The 17,330-nt window shown below is 38.2% G+C and overlaps 1 protein-coding gene across 1 annotated transcript in view; it reads left to right on the top strand.

Annotated features, from left to right (window-relative positions):
- The window catches only part of LOC130245302 (protein unc-13 homolog C), a 384,171-nt gene that overhangs the window by 374 nt on the left and 366,467 nt on the right, over nucleotides 1-17,330 (top strand). Inside the window, exons 1-2 of the mRNA XM_056477954.1 lie at nucleotides 1-14; nucleotides 13,489-17,120. The exon at nucleotides 1-14 is cut by the window's left edge and continues 374 nt beyond it. Coding sequence (XP_056333929.1) covers nucleotides 13,727-17,120 — 3,394 coding nt within the window. The 5' untranslated portion in view covers nucleotides 1-14; nucleotides 13,489-13,726. The remainder of the gene's footprint in view (nucleotides 15-13,488; nucleotides 17,121-17,330) is intronic.

Genomic DNA, 17,330 nt, shown 5'->3' with positions numbered 1-17,330 from the left:
GCTGGTCAGAGAGGGTACGTGCAAACTACTAAGTTAAGCTGTTGCATTCTGAGCCCTGAATCGCATCTGATGCATTGTGCATGCTTGCATCACTTTCAAACACTCGGTGTCATGTAGACTTTGTGCGTTGTTCTGGGAAGCGGGTGGATGGGGGGGGACCGTCCGATGCTTTCTTTCGCTGATCAACATCTGGTGGCATGTTCTCCAGGCTCAGCGATGATTGAAGCGCTCATCGGATTAACATCGAGAGAGCTTTCTAATTCTCAAAGCTCTGATGTGTTGCATCTCTCGGATGGAGCTTGCACCGAGAGGGAAAAAAAAGAGAGCGCTTGTTTAATGCATGCATTGCAAGACAGCTGATGTAATCTGACATCAAGCGTATTTTTTGGTGGTGTGCATGTGAAGATTTTGAAATGCATGCATATTAAGGATTGGTAATGCATGCATGTGTAGGTTTTGGAATTGGTGCACACTGATCTGTGCATGGAGAGGGTTTGTGGAGTAATGACTGAATGTGAGATGAGCAACGGATTGTAATTGTGTTAGTGGGTGGGGCTCTCTCTCTCTCTCTCTCTCTCTCTCTTATCCCTCTCTCTCTTTCTCTCTATCTTAAATATGTATCAGGAGGGCTGAGGTTGTCTGTGGAGTGTCTGCATGTGAGGTATGGGGGTCAGAGACCTGCGTCGGCATCAGATCAATAATCCATGTCTTTTGCATCTCAAGCTCACCGACGACCGCACACGAGAACGGGGTTTTCCTCGGGGCGGCAGAGAGAGCGGCTAATGAGCTGCCCGTCTTTGAGGCATTGCACAACACGCTGTCAAGCGCAATAATTCGGAGCAGCTACATAATACATGAACTAAACTAATAACTGCCTGGGAAAATAACTGCACGCAGCTCACATGGGGCGTTCAGCGAGGAGCAGTTTCACTTACAGTTTGGATTGTGCAAGTGTGTATTTGTGCGCCTGAATTTGGTTCTTGTGAACCGTATAGGTCAGTATTTCCCAACCCTGTTCCCAAAGGCACACCAACAGTACACGTTTTCAATCTCTCCCCAATCAAACACACCTGAATCAACTCAGTAGGACATTAGAAGAGACTCCAAAACCTGATGTTAACGGGGCAGATAAGGGAGACATCCAAAATATGTACTGCTGGTGTGCCTCCAGGAACAGGGTTGGGAAACAGTGGTATAGGTCACAGCTCATGTTAAAGGATTGGAACTTGAAGGATTTGAAGGAAAATGTTATTTCTTAGTTTACCTTTTCACTAAGAGCCCATAAGAAACTGCACTTTTGAAACAAAAACATTGAGATGAGTTAATACTCTTCGAAATATGTCATTTTGTCTTGTTCTATAAGTCAATTATTGGAAATTTCTATATCCAGGTGCATTTATTTAAAGCGATTGCTCACCCAAAAAGGAAAATCTACCAACCATTTACTCTCCCTCAAGCGTTTCCAATCATTTAAGAGTTTCTTTATTCTGTTGAACACAAAAGAAGATATTTTGAAGAATGCTGAAAACCATTGACTTATATAGTAGTAAATATAAATGCAGAGTCACTGATTCGATCCAAGACCAACGACGAGATGATCCCAAGGTTTCCATATCCTGGACCAGGCCGTATCCTGAGCAGCTGCTGTGGTGGTCATGGAGGAGTGGAGAACATGAGACTGATTCCTGTGACGCTCCAGAGACAGACGAGTCTTCGCTGAGGCCAGCTTCCAGCCTCTGCCGCTGAGACTGCAGCTCTGCACAAGACGTTTGGCCAGTGGAGAAATTAAAATGGTCGTGCCCAACTGAGCCTGGTTTCTCTCAAGGTTTTTTTTCTTCACTTTCGCCAACTAGTGAAGTTTTTTCCCTCTCCGCTGTCGCCTCTGGCTTGCATGTTTCGGGATCTGTAGAGCTGCGCATCGTTGGATTTGCTCTTCAATATTTGGACTCTCAGTAGTGATTTAAACCACACTGAACTGAGCTCAACTGAACTGAACTTAAACACAACAAACTGAACTACACTGTTCCTATTTACTATGATCTATGTGAAGCTGCTTTGATTAATCTACATTGTATAAGCGCTATACAAATAAATATTCAATTCAATTCATCTTTATTTCTAGAGAGCTTTTACAATGTAGATTGTGTCAAAGCAGCTTCACATAGACGTTCTAGTAGACTGAAATGGCATCAGTACAGTTTTCAGAGTTGAAGTTCAAGCCAGTGGCGACAGTGGAGGACCAAACTTCACCAATTGACGAAAGTGAAGAAAAAAAAAACCTTGATAGAAACCAGGGTCAGTTGGGCATGACCATTTCAAGTGTTGCATGCAAAACTGTTGCAAACAATTTATTCGTGTTTGAATTTAAACAAACAAATTAAATTTAATAATGTTCAACTTCATTTGTTTGTTTAAATTCAGCCCAAATAAATTGTTTACAACCACTCAACGTAAAAAAATTGAGTAAATCCAAGGAATCATCTTTGAATCATTTTATTTCAGTGTATGGCCAAAAATACTATGGAAGTCAATGGGTACAGGTTTTGAGCTTTTTAAAAAAATATCTTATTTTTGTGTTTAACAGAATAATGAAACTCTTAAAGGTTGGAATCAATTAAAGGTTATTGGGTGAACTATCCCTTTAATAATTCTATTGAAATAAGGGAAGTTTAATTTTAAACTAATTTCGAGAGGAGGACGCGCTCATGATTGACCCAGCTGGTCCACATTAGCTAATCATGATCCTCCAATCAAACGATCCCAAGTCACTATATATATCCTCATTTCCTCTCTACAACTATCTTCGTCTTGAAGAATCCTCCCTCCTCCCCTTCGTCCACCTTTATCCAGAATGGGCGGCACGGTGGCCCAGTAACTAGCACTGTTGCCTCACAGCAAGAATACCAATGGCGTTGGGTCTTCACTGGGCCATCTGTTATTTCTGTGCGGAGTTTGCATGTCCTTCCTGTGTCCGCGTGGGTTTCCCCCGGGTTCCCTGGTTTCCTCCCACCATCCAAATGTGCTCTATATTATAGATAAAATAAGTCTAAATCTTTTTTCTAATGTCTTACTCTCAGGAAGTTTACCTTGGCCTAAGCAGCGGGGGAGTTTCAGATCGACCTGAGCTCAATCTCACCTCGCCCTGTGAAAGGAGGGAGCCCTGGGCTCCAGGATCCCTTGAGCTCAGGGCTCTCTCCTGGGATGGCACGCCAAACAAGCTATGTATAAATCGTGAGCTAAGTGTGAACTCTTGAAACATTCAAAAAGGTTTGCCAGTGGGGTTAAAAAAGTAATCTTGCTTTCCCTCTTGAATGGATGTTTCTCTGGCCCCACTGGCAGATATTTGTTCTTGTCCCAAGCAAGAGCCTACTTCATTTTGATCAATATTTCAGAGAACAAGATGTAAATCTTGTGTCAGTTTGGATTTCAAGTAAATGTGTCTTGATTTAAGAAAGCCTCGATTTCTGTAATGGAAAACAAGACAAAAATACTGAGGATATTTTGGCACACACAACAATATAGAGCTGTAAAAATGATATGTTCATACATGAGTTCATATTGAAATATGCCTTTTGATTGAAGACTTGGCAAATCTCACCACAACTTTGGGCATTTCTTAGAGCAGATAGATTATTAGCGCTTGGAAAAAGGAAAACAATATAACTTACTGTGTATAACAATATAATCTTATTTGTTTTATAAAAAACAGCAACATGAAGATCCATAGCAGTGGTGTGTTTATTTAATAAGGCCCAAGGTTTTTTTACATGCATTTTTTATTTCTCTTTGCTATTTAGACTTATTAGAACCTAATTAGAATAAAAACCTGAGTATCATCTTTTGATATGATGTACTTTTAGTGAAAAATGATGTCCATATATGTGGACTCGTGGTCCGAATTTACATAAAACTTTTTTTCCTGAATTTTTTAAATGCATATTTAACATATAATTTTTTTTTTTTACCTGCTTTGATTATCAGTGTAAAAACTATATTTTTCCCCATTTTGGACAGTTAAAACTAGGGTTTGGGACATTTCATATGCTGCAAAACAGTTGCACGATGACACTGTATGTCTGTAACAAAATATAAAACATTCAAGGTATTTTAAACAGCCATTTAAGAGCTAAAATGTGCTGCTTTAGGAGGTTAAAGTGGTCATTTTACACTTTTTAAACTTTCATCTTCCTTAAGAATGTAATATTGCTGTTATAATCTATAAACATCAGAAGATTTCAGAAGTGCAAACATTCTGTTTCGGATTCTAGCACTGTTTCTGAAAGCCTCAACTGTAGTCTTGAGACTTTTTCACTAATGATGATGTCACAATATCCCAAATTTAAATAATTTACATCCAAATGGGCGGAGCCTGAAATGCTGGATTAGTAGTGCGCTGTCGCCTCTGTTTACAAATATTATATAATGATACACTTCTGATTTCGTCCCCAACTGCTCACATTCACAGATATAATCGACATTAAGTGTTTTATTAGCATAATTTTGAGTGCATTTGACATGAGAGGCATTGTTCACTCAAAAATTAATATTTGCTCGCTATTTACTCCTAGTTTCTTCCGTTGAACATAAAGGAAGATATTTAGAGAAAGCTGAAAACCTGTAACCAGTGACTTTACCATTATAGGAAAAACAAATACAACGGAAGTCAATGGTTACAGGTTTTCATATTTCTTCAAAATATCCTCTTTAATTAAAGAAACTCAAACAGGTTGGAAACAAGTGAAGGGAGAGGAAATGATGACAGAATTTTACTTTTGCACTGAAAAAATTTATTGATTTACTCATTTTTTAAAGGTAAGTGGTTACAAATAATGTATATGAGCTGAATGTAAACAAACAAATTAAATATAGTAATGTTCAACTTAATTTGTTTGCTTAAATTCAGCCCATATAATCTGTTTGAAACCACCTACCGTAAAACAATTGTAAATCCAATGCAAATCTTTTTTTTTTTTCAGTGTGGATGAACTGTCTCTTCAAATACTCACACGACATGCTGTCTTTTTGCATATCTTTTCTGTATTTCAGGAGTGTAAACTAACACAATGTAGATTTATTGTTTGAGGCTGCCATGGTAACCGAGGACTGTAAAGGCTCCGCCCTCTTTTTTAAAGGTAGCAGTAGCTCATTAGTAGGGCCAGGCGGAATCGGCGGACATTTTTTGCTATTTCTGCACAGAATTCAGTTAAAAATCTGCAGATTTATGCGAAATTATTTTGATAGTTTCATAACTAAAACCTTAATTTATTAAATAAAAAGTAATACCTTTTTAACTTTTATGTAATGTTTACAATGCAAATCCAATTATATCCACTTTTTTGGTAAACAAAGCAAGTCTCTCATATAATATCTCTACTAAAAGACAGAAAATATTACTGTACAAACTGTATTGTGAATAAATCATAGGAATATTTTCAAATTATTATTATTTTTTAGGGGTTTTCACCTTTATTAATAGGACAGGGGAGATTAGAGACAGGAAAGTGTGGGAAGCAGAGATACGCAAAGGATCTGCAAAGGATCTCGAGCCGGGAATCGAACTCGGGTCACCGCGAGCACCTCAGTGCTACAGTATGTGTCGACGCACTAACCACAAGGCTATTGGCGCCGATCATATTAGTCAATAATATTACTGTAATTAATAAAAAAACAATAAATATAAATTTACACACATTTACAAATTAAATAAACAAAATTAATGACGGGCTAAAAATCTGCAGAAATCTACACGCGCAGATTCCGTGTGGGCCTACTTATTAGCAAATAATCCATTAACAAAACCTTAACGGATGCATTCTGGTTGGTTTTTGTATAACATTTTGTTTTGCACGGTGGCTCAGTGATTAGCACTGTGACATCACAGCAAGAAACTCATTGGTTCGAGTCCTGTCTGGGCCGGTTGGCATTTCTGTGGAGTTTGCATGTTCTCCCCGTGTTGGCGTGGGTTTCCTCTGGGTCTTCCGGTTTCCCCCACAGTCCAAACACATGCGCTATAGATGTATTGAATAAACTAAATTGACCATAGTGTATGAGTGTGTGTGTGTGTGTGTGTGTGAATGAGTGGGTGTTTCCCAGTACTGGGTTGCAGCTGGAAGGGCATTCGCTGTGTAAATCATATGCTGGAATAGTTGGCGGTTCATTCCGCTGTGGCGACCCCTGATAAATAAGGGATTAAGCCGAAGGAAAATAAATGAATGACTCAATTTAAATGCGCAATTTTGGACAAACATATGGACTTGATGATCATTTAAATTCAAAACCTGCTTCTACTCTTTTAACTACATGCATGGATTTCAGACAAGACAGCATTAGCGCATTCATCAATTCCTCCACACCAGAGTCAGTAAACCTGTTTGGGGGTGTGATGTAAACACTGCGGTTTCTCTAATCAGATTTAATGGTCTCGTCTATATTTATTTCTTTTTTTTCAGTAGATTGATTGATTGAGCTCTGTAATGCTGTAATGGCTTAATAAAGAGACAGTTATTTTAGCTATTAATCACTGAAGAGCTAATAAATTAATTGGAAAAGGAAGTTAGAAACCTCTGTTCTCAGCATTTGTTGGACTCAACTTTTATTTTTTTTCTGAGTGGACATCACAGATTAGCTTAACAAGTGGCATTAGCTTTAAAGTCTTCATCATTGTCTGCGAAACCACATGCTGGAGTTTCACCAACTCAATACTTTATTTAATTAAAATAAACCCAGAGTAAAACGGTAGTGAATCGTTGTGACATTTGGCTGTGCGTTTTCATCAAGCGTCTCGTATTGAGTGCTGTGGTTGTGTCGAATAGGCAGTATTTGTGGTAGATGAGCTATTTGCTCAGTTTTACCCAACACACTCGATATTCTAACCCATTTAGGGTTTTTGAAGACAATGAATTTTCAGGACAATGAATCACTTCAGTTGTTTTACTGAAAAATGGCTGCATTAAAGTTAATAATGCTCAGAAGTTTAACTAAAAAAAAAAAGTAATTAAATAAAAAAGTCGGTGCTCCGGTTTCCCCCACAGTCCAAACACATGCGCTGAAATTGGTCGCAGTGTATGTGTGTGAATAAATGTGTATGTGTGTTTCCCAGTACTGTGTTGCAGCTGGAACGGCATCCGCCGCATAAAACATATGCTGGAATAGTTGGCGGTTCATTCCACTGTGGTGACCCCTGATAAATAAAGGGACTAAGCTGACGGAAAATGAATGAATGAAACAAGTCTAAACAATGTACAGTGCTCAACATATATGAGTTCACCCCTTACAAATCTCTCATGTAAGTTAATATCTTCTATAGGAAGCTTCACAGTATTATATATGTGCATGTACATTAGATTAGTCAGTACTGAAGCCAAATCTGGAGCTTATCTAACAAAATAATGTATGATAACGGTCCAAAATGAGCACACCCAAATGCATATGTTAGAGAAAAATACTAAATAAAATTCAGGAAAAACTAAAAATGTATAAAATTTAGTTGAAATGTTGTAGTTTGTAATTTTTTTCCAATATTTTGAAAGAATTTAAATCTATAATCTATCTATTTCTGAAGATGTTCGGTGACTAAAATAAGATTTTAATAAATAAATCCGTTTAATAAATCTGTTTTGTTCAAATGCACCAAAATAAATGACCTATATTCACTGAGAAATGGATAAAAATATTCATTTTCAAAATGGGGTGTACTCAGTTATGCTGAGCACTGTATATTTAATATCTAATTACAGTTTATATCTAAGTAAAATCTAATAATAACTAAGATACTGTATCTACTCTTTTTTTGTTATATGTATGAAAATAATCTTGTTTTTCAGCTTGAATTAAGGATATTTTTCTAAGCCAAGTGGCAGAATTTTACACTTCTTCTAAGCATAAACTTAATTTAGATTAATGTTTCAGAAAACAGTGTAAATCTTAAAGGACCTCAAGTAAATCTGTCTTGATTTTACAGTAGTGATATTTGGATTATTTATTCAATCATTTTCCTTAGTCCTTTTATTCATTAGGGGTCGGAATGAACCGCCAACTATTCCAACATATGTTTTGCGCAGCGGATGACCTTCCAGCTGCAACCCAGCACTGGGAAACACCCATACACTCTTGCATTCACACAAATACACTCCAGCCAATTTAGCTTACCCAATTCACCTATAGCGCATGTGTTTGGACTGTGGGGGAAACCAGAGCACCCGGAAGAAACCCACGCCAACACGGGGAGAACATGCAAACTCCACACAGAAATGCCAGCTGGCCCAGCTAGGACTTGAACCAGCACCCTTCTTGCTGTAAGGGGACAGTGCTAACCACTGAGCCACTGTGTTGCCACTATTTGGATTATAACAAGGCAAAAATAATAAAAAATTATATATATATATATATATATATATATATATATATATAATATATATATATATATATATATATATATATATATATATATATATATATATATATATATATAAACTGCTGCTCCGCATATATATATATATATATATATATATATATATATGTATATTATGTATATACATGTATACACATGTATATATATATATATATATATATATATATATATATATATATATATATATATATATGTATATGTATATGTGTATATGTATATGTATATGTGTATATGTATATGTATATGTATATGTGTATATGTATATGTATATGTATATATGTATATGTATATGTATATGTATATGTGTATATGTATATGTGTATATGTATATGTATATGTATATATGTATATGTATATGTATATATATATATATATGTGCGGAGCAGCAGTTTATTTGCAGAGAGACACACATAACAGCAGTGCAACTTTTTTGCCTGCGCCAAATAGGGAGAATTTATATATGATACAATAAATTTTCCTTTAAAAAAATAAATAAATAAAAAATAAAACCCTATTCACATTCTGTTATTGTCATGCAAATAATATCATGTTGCAAAAACTCTCATTGGTCCTTAAAAAATATAGATTACTATTTGTATGCTAGTGGTGAGCACTGCAGGAAATTAATATTCTAATCAATATCTTAGTCTTATTTTCAGAAATACATTGCAGAATCATTTGCATGAGAAGCTTGTTCTCCGAGAGTTTATGTTGATTTCAAATGAGTTATTTTTCTTGAGCAATGCATAAACCTATGATTAAAACAAGAAAATTAGATGAGGATTTTGCTTGAATTAAACATTTGAATTCTCAGAACACAAGCCTTGTTATCTAATTTGCATAAATTAAGAAACACCATTATCTTGTTTTAAGGATTGCATATTTTGGGTGGAAAAATTCAGATTAGTTTGATTAATTGATTTTTGTGTCTAGAGAAAAACGACAGTGTTTTTTTGCCAGGATGCAGAATGAGTTTAGCTCTGATCATCAAATTACATTTGATTGGATTAATACCGTTTGAGTGTACGAGCTTTGTTTGCTTATAATTACATTATTGAGGTGAAAGCTGCTTTGGGATATTTGAGAGAGGGAGAGAAAAGGAAAGAGAGAGGTTTATAAACATGAAGGTGTCTGACCTACAGAAACACATCTGTCAACAGAGTCATCAACACACACACACACACACGCTCATTCTTTTCTATATAATCGAGAAAATACCTCAAAACCTCTCTCTGATTGTATTGCAATTCAATTTAAGCAGTGCTTTCCGCTGACAGATGTTGACTAGATAAATGTCCATCTAAATATATTTGTATTTGCACTAATCGTCTGAACAAAAGGTGACTCATTAGCACAATTCTGAGCTTTCGTGAGGTTTGCAAGGGCATTGCTAAGGCATTTAATTAGTTTTGAGCATGTTGCTATGGTGAGATATGGTTAATTGCAGGTTCAAGTCAAACGTGTCGACCGCCAGTCCCTTCTGTGCATTGTATTTATTTCTCCTCACTCATTTTAACCTTCATCTGGCGATTTTCAATTAGCAGCAGCACATCTCTGTCTTTGCAGACCTTGTGTGAACCGTATTGGATGACACACAACAAGGCCGTTAGTGGAGTGTTGTAGTATGACTTTATTACTCACCTTTTTACCTCCTCATATGAATAACGTATGAGCTTCTTGACAAAACTGTTCATTTCTGAATTATTAATATTGACACATATTCCACTTTTTTTCACAGCATGGGAAGTCTTGCCCTTTACAGTCGAGTGTATTGTTCGGGTTAATGGTCAGTGCTTTTGAACTACTATTCAGCTGTGATTTTGAGGGTTATGCCTGTGTCATGGGATTTATTTTTTTTATAATGATTGTTTAGGGGTTTTCACCTTTATTGATAGGACAGTGGAGATTAGAGACAGGAAAGTGTGGGGAGCAGAGAGAGGGGATGGATCGCCAAAGGACCTCGAGCCAGGAATCAAACTCAGATCGCGGCAAGCACCTCGGTGTTGTGTCGACGCACTAACCACTAGGCTATTGGCGCAGACGTCATGGGATTTTATATGTAGCTGGTTCTCCTTGTGAAACAGCTAACAAACTGCGTTTCACTTTCACATTTATTTATGTCAGGATGTTTAAAGGTTTATTGCTCACACTTTGCAATATCATTCTATTATGTTTTAACCAACATGAGCTAATAATAATCAATACTTGTGCAGCATTTGAGGCCTTGAGATGAAGAAACATGAGTCTATATTTTCAAGTTTTGAGTAGTACAATTTTTTTTTCATTGGGATTGGGAGCATTATATTATATATTTTTTATTTTACTTGAATATAGACAACAAAAGCTTCTCAATTTTAAGGAGATTTTCAGTGTCAGTATTAAAAATATAATGTTATTGTGATTTATATTTCTCCAATGTAAAAGAACGGTGTGTGTCCAGCTAGTGTGGAATAACAGTATAACTCCAATTCATCATATCACTTTAAACCACTGAAGATCTTATTCGTTTATCTTAGTTTTAATACATTAAGAGAAACTTTAAGTTAATATTAAGCTTTTCTTTTAAGTTTATATTATTATTATTATTTAAAAACAGAAAATACAGCATGAACAATGTACAATACATAGACTTTCTTACAGTACAGGCAATAACAATCATTCATTCATTCATTTTCTTTTTCGGCTTAGTCCCTTTATTAATCTGGGGTCGCCACCGCGGAATGAACCGCCAACTTATCCAGTATATGTTTTACACAGCGGATGCCCTTCCAGCTGCAATTCATCACTGGGAATCAACCATACACACTAATTCACAAACATACACTATAGACATTTTTAGCTTACCCAATTCACCTATAAACCGGAGCACCCGGAGGAAACCCACGCAAACACGGGGAAAACATGCAAACTCCACACAAAAATGCCAACTGACCCAGCTGAGGCTCGAACCAGCGCTCTTCTTGCTGTGAGGTGATTGTGCTACCCTCTGCGCCACCATGACACCCCATTACCATCAATTATTAATAATAAACAATAAATAAATGTAATAGTTAATACACACAATGCAGACATACATCATAGCTAAATGTTGTCGTTTATTTAGAAAAGCTGGTGCAGTGCTCCTGTGTATCTACTACTTCAAACTGTTCTCGCGCTCCGCCATCTCATGATATAAATAAACATATAAGCAAATATACTCTGCTTGCCGTAGTTTACACAGGGCTGCCAGGAAATATGCATTGATACAGCTTTATTATATACAGTGCTCAGCATATATGAGTACACCCCCCACAAATCTCTCATTTAAGTTAATATTTTCTATAGGATGCTTTACAATATTTTATTTGTGCATATACATTAGATTAGTCAGTACTGAAGACAAATCCCCAGCTTATCTAACAAAATAACTTAAAACAATGGTTAAAAAATTAGTAGCTTAAATTTAAAATAAGCGAAAAATATTAAATAACATTTTCAAAAATTAAGAGAAACCAAAAATATGTGCAATTTTGTTGAGATGTTGTAGTTTGTATTTTTTTTGCAATATTTAGCATGAATTTAAATGTATTGTCTTTCCATTTCTAAAGATGTTCTGTGACTAAATTATTATTTTAATAAATATATCTGTTGAATGAATCTGTTTTGTTCAAGTGCACCAATATTTATTACCCATATTCACTGACAAATGGATACAAATATTCATTTTCAAAATGGGCTGTACTCAATTATGCTGAGCACTGCATAGTATGTGGTTTATTTAGGTAGGTTAACTGTTTTTGAGGTGTTTAGCACTCCTCAGCGCATTCAGAGAGAGAGAGAGAGAGAGACATCACATATACGGTTCTTCCACTCACCTCTTTCGGTGGATTTTTCCCTGGTTTTAATTCTTCTTTTTGATTCAAATATGGTTTCCCAGCATCTCTCAAAGCCTTCCTTACTCTGTCCTTCCATTTGTTCATGTCAGCTCTCATTTTTTTGTAGAGGATTTGTCTTTTAATGTTGGAAGCGGACATGACAGCAGACGGCATCTCTATTCTCCTTAGTGGACTTCACCGTTTTTTTTGTGTGACGCTATTTTAATATTTCAAGAGTTCCCACTTAGATATTCTTGGCGTTTAAAGCAGGTTTGGCATGCTGTCCCGGGAGAGAACCCTGAGCTCGGAGATATTTGAGCCCAGGGCTCCCGCCCGGTCGATAAGCATATCAGGAGATCCGAGATCAGGTACAGTAGGTCTCGAGAGCTCCCCCTTTAGAAAAGGGAGGAAAAGGAGGAGATAGGGTGGAAGGGGGGATTCTTCCAAACGAAGATAGAGCAGTAGGGAGAAAATGATCCATTTATAGTAAACTAGGATCACTTTGATTGGATTATTACTGATTACAGATGAGCGGCCAGACGTGCTCAATCATATCACGTGCTCCTCTTGAAATTAGTTTATGAAACTTCACTTAAAATGCAGACTCTTGGTCGCGCGAAAATATCCCCAAACTGTTTCTGTATGCAAAGTTTGCACATACAATTATGTCACATGGTTATTCATTTATTCATTTTCTTTTCGGCTTAGTCCCTTTTGTCACATGGTTATCTAATTAAACATTTTTTTTGGACTTATATGTTTTTTCTCTGCACACAAAACAGTTCAGTATTTAATAATGCGTTATTAAAATCTAAAGTTGTGCTTGTTAAAATTAGTTAATGCATTGTGAATTGTCAAGAACTTACAATTATTGGCTTTATTTTGATTAATTAATGTTTACAAAAATGAATAAATACTGTAATAAATGTTTTGTTCATTGTATATATAATAAATAGTAAATACATAATGGAAACTTACCGTGAAGTTTTACTGATGGAAAAAAGTGTATTTAATTTTCTCAAAATATTGTTTGCTTGATTTCTCAGAATTTTCCTGCCATTTTGACACACCTAGATTTGACTAATTGTATTGTCAGCCTCAAAAGAAATGAGCTCTAGAATAAATTGTCCAGTGACACGTTATGCAGTGTAACATTCAGAGAGATGCATTTTACATGTTGACCTTCAGTGCAATCTAACGTGCCTCTTTTCCTATTTTTTGCAGAGAAATGAGGCCTCTTCTGAAGAACACCCTTGAATATTTCCCTCACTGAGGATGTGCGATGATTTCGACTCGGCACAACCGCTTCTGAGGTCACTTCTTCTCTAGGCGCTTTTATACCTCAGGGTTGACTATCAAAACTCATAAGTGTCTGTGTGCTTCCCTGTCGAGCACCGCTGGATTCGAGACCAGTTTTGCTTCGCTGCAATCGGAGTGCAAAACTGCTGAACCATCGCCCTCCATGGTTTCTGCCCATTTCAAAAAGCTATCGTCTTACATTGTAAAGATTTGCAAAGGAATGTTTACAAAGAAACTGGCAACTACCACCAAGAAGAAAGAGAGCAGCGAAAACAAAAAAGAACCCAAATCGACGTCCCCCGAACTGCACGCACGCAACCCGACGTTCTCCACCACACTAAAAAGCACAGTTAAAAAAATCTCCAAATGCTCATCCACACGCAATATATCTCTTGAAGAGGATGACGGCAAAACCGACTGTTCTTCTCTCTCACCAACATTCAGTTACCGTGTAGCAATTGCCAACGGATTGCCCAAAAATGCCCTGTTTCTGAACAATGAATTTCATGAGGTCTTGTCAATTGATAGCGATTACTCTGACTCTCTGAACGAGGCAAAACTTGTCCATAGATTCGATGAACAAAAAGCTTACACGATGCCAGTAAGAAGGAATAGGAAGAGTTTGATTAGTTTGGCGCCCTCCGATGGCAGCTCGGAGGGGGAACGGGGAGAGCGCAGCAGTCTCCACACCCTCCGATTGGGCGCCTTGAAAAAGCTGAGGAAATGGAAGAAGAGCCAAGAATGCGTGTCCTCAGACTCAGAGGCCAGCAATTGGAGGAAAACTCTTGGCATTAGAAGCAAATCTCTGGACCGGGCTGGTCGACATCAGAAAACCACTACCCTGGAGCCAGGATCTAGCTCCACGGGATGCATCAGTCAGACTCAGGATGTGATGGAGATGATTTTCAAGGAGCTTCAGGGAATCAGTCAGATCGAGTCCGAGCTTTCAGAACTGCGAGGGCATGTCAATGCCCTCAAAAGCTCCATCGATGAGATCTCCAGCAGTGTGGAGGTGGTGCAGAGTGAAATCGAGCAGCTCCGTTCAGGTTTTGTGCAGTCCAGACGCGAGACTCGAGACATTCATGATTACATCCGACAGATCAGCCAACAGAGCAACAAAGCTACTCTGAGATTTCTAAATGTGCCTGAGGAGAAGTATGAAAAAACTGAGGAACTTATCTATCAGATCCTGAAAGAGAAAATGGGTTTCGTTGAAGCACGCAAGACATTTAAAATTGAACTAGCCCATCGACTGGGGCAACAAAGAGAATGTTACAATGCTAAACCACGACCAATTATAGTTATATTTGCAAGCCCGCAAGACAGAGATTTAGTTTTGAAAAAATGTTATAGGCTTAAAGGGACTGGAATATCCATCTCCACTGATAGTCTAGCACATGATTCGAAAGAAAAGAGAGAAAAGCCAATAGCTTCATCTCAGACATACGAAAGCATGGACATCAAGGTCTCGGCCAAAGACAAGGCTGAAAGTGATGATTGGGACTCCATGGAAAGCGACAAAGAGCTTGATGAATTAAACAAGAACAAATATGCAATTGTGTCCAAACCACTTCCAAAAAGTAAATCGGACAAGAAAAAATCCCACGATCACAGAAGAATGGGTGATGACTCTCCGTATTCTGTACACTACGCGGATAATACAGCCTACGATGACCCTGACAAGCAAAGCAAGTCCTACTATTCTGACGTAACACCCGGATGGCTGTCCCAGAGCGACTACTCCACTCCCAAACTCAGCCGATCTGAGTCAGACTGCTCTAAACTTTGCCAGTCTTATTCTGAGGACTTCTCAGAGAGTCAGTATTTCACCAGAGTCAATGGCTGCTCTTTGCTATCCTCCTCAGATCAGGAACTTTGGCAGCGTAAGCAAGAAGACATGGCGTCCTCCTGGTACGCCAGTCCCCCTAGTCAAACTCTGAGCCAAGATCGACCTTATGTGGAACATAATGAAGTTGAAACCACAGAGACTATTGACAGTGGTGTAAGTAATGGTCTTGTTTGCATATCAGGAGACAGGAGCCATTACAGCGGCTCTCAGCTATCGCTCCAGGGTGACCTCTCGCCATGGAAAGACTGGCATCACCTTGAACAAGGTGCTGATTCAGGTTTGGATGCCTCAACCGAACAGAACATAATCTCTGAAATCAGTAGCCCATTTGACCCCGCAGCTAACCCTGGTTTCCCTGAAAAAATTATTAAATGTCTTGAGGTTGATTTGCAATTTGAAGGTGAGACATTCTTGACACTAGATAGCACTCCTGAGACTGGAGACCAAGATATAGACATGGAGCCTGAGTTTTTAGAACCTGAGTTAGAGCCTGAAGTAGAGGCTGTGATTGAACCTATGCTAAAACAAGAACGAGAACCAATGCCGCAGCCAGAACCTGAACTAGAACCTGAACTAGAACCTGAACTAGTACCTGAACCAGAACCTGAACCAGAGCCAGAACAAGAGCCAGAACCAGAACCAGTGATTGAACCCCTTCCAAAACCAGTACCAGTATCAGTATCTAAACCTGTGGTTGAACAGCCACCCGAAAAGAAACCTAAAACCAAGAAGATCCAAGCTAAGCCTGAATCAGCTCCACAAACTTTGCAGCGACAAGATGTGAACCACCACCTCCAGCAGAACCAGAAATCCTCAGCTATGTACCGAAGCCAGAGTGAGATTAGAAATGAGAAGGTGGAGGATGTCCCCAAATCCTGGAGTAGCAGGCTCAGCATAGACCTCAGCGAGAAAACCTTCGGCTTTGGGGGATTTGGATCCACCCTGCAAAGAGCAAAGTCAGCTTTGGATTTTGTGTGGAATAAAAGTTCCCAGAGCACTAGCGCACCGGTTGAAGAAACCAGCAACACCTCATTCATGGGCAGGTTCAGAACCACGTCCACAGCCAACAGTTCCAGTACAACCATTGATTCTGACGTCTACACAGAACCTTTCTATTACAAGGCAGAAGAAGAGGAACAACAACAACAACAACAACAACCTGCTGAGCAACCTGTGGACAATGAAACACATTATGTTGAGGTGATGGAACAAGTGCTAGCCAATCTGGAAAACAGAACAAACGCAAACGAACCCGAGGAACAGTACCAAGAAGAGGAATACGATGTCTCGCAGGAGTATGATGGCTCTCAAGACGCCAATCTTGTACTGGAATATGATTGCAGCCTTGATGAACAGTATGATGAGGAATACAGTGAGGACTACGACGACAATCCTATGACTGAAGACACAGCAGAATATGAGGTTAGTTTAGTGGATTATGTCGAAGAAACTGAGGAACCGGAAGCAGAGACCGAGGAACAGGAGGAGGTCAAAGAGGAGGTGCGGGAAGTTCAAGAAACATCTGAAGTTAAGGGAGAAGATGAGGTAAAAGAGACCGTAGAGCAAGAGGATGAGAATAAAAACGTAACAGAGGTTCCTGTACAAGAAGCACCACCCAAAAAAAGGATACGTCCCACATTCAAAGAGGCAGCGCTGAGAGCTTACAGGAAGCAGATGGCGGAGCTGGAGCAGCAGATCCTGGCAGGAGGTACGAACCAACTAGTTATGTGTAGTAACATGTTAACTGCTTACATTATAAGTGTTCACATTTGTGGGTAAGAAAAACAATGCTACATTTAGTCCAATCCTAACACTTAATATGACCAATCTTAAAACGGATTTGATTAGAGTTATATTTAGTAAATAAGTAATGCACATTTATGTAACACCTATATTGTGCTTTACAATTGTATGAGGG

Source organism: Danio aesculapii, chromosome 18 (genome assembly GCF_903798145.1).
Source record: "Danio aesculapii chromosome 18, fDanAes4.1, whole genome shotgun sequence".
NCBI classification, from domain to species: Eukaryota; Metazoa; Chordata; class Actinopteri; order Cypriniformes; family Danionidae; genus Danio; species Danio aesculapii.
The sequence above is the reverse complement of the archived record's forward strand: the minus strand, read 5'-3'. Positions and strand labels throughout refer to the sequence as shown.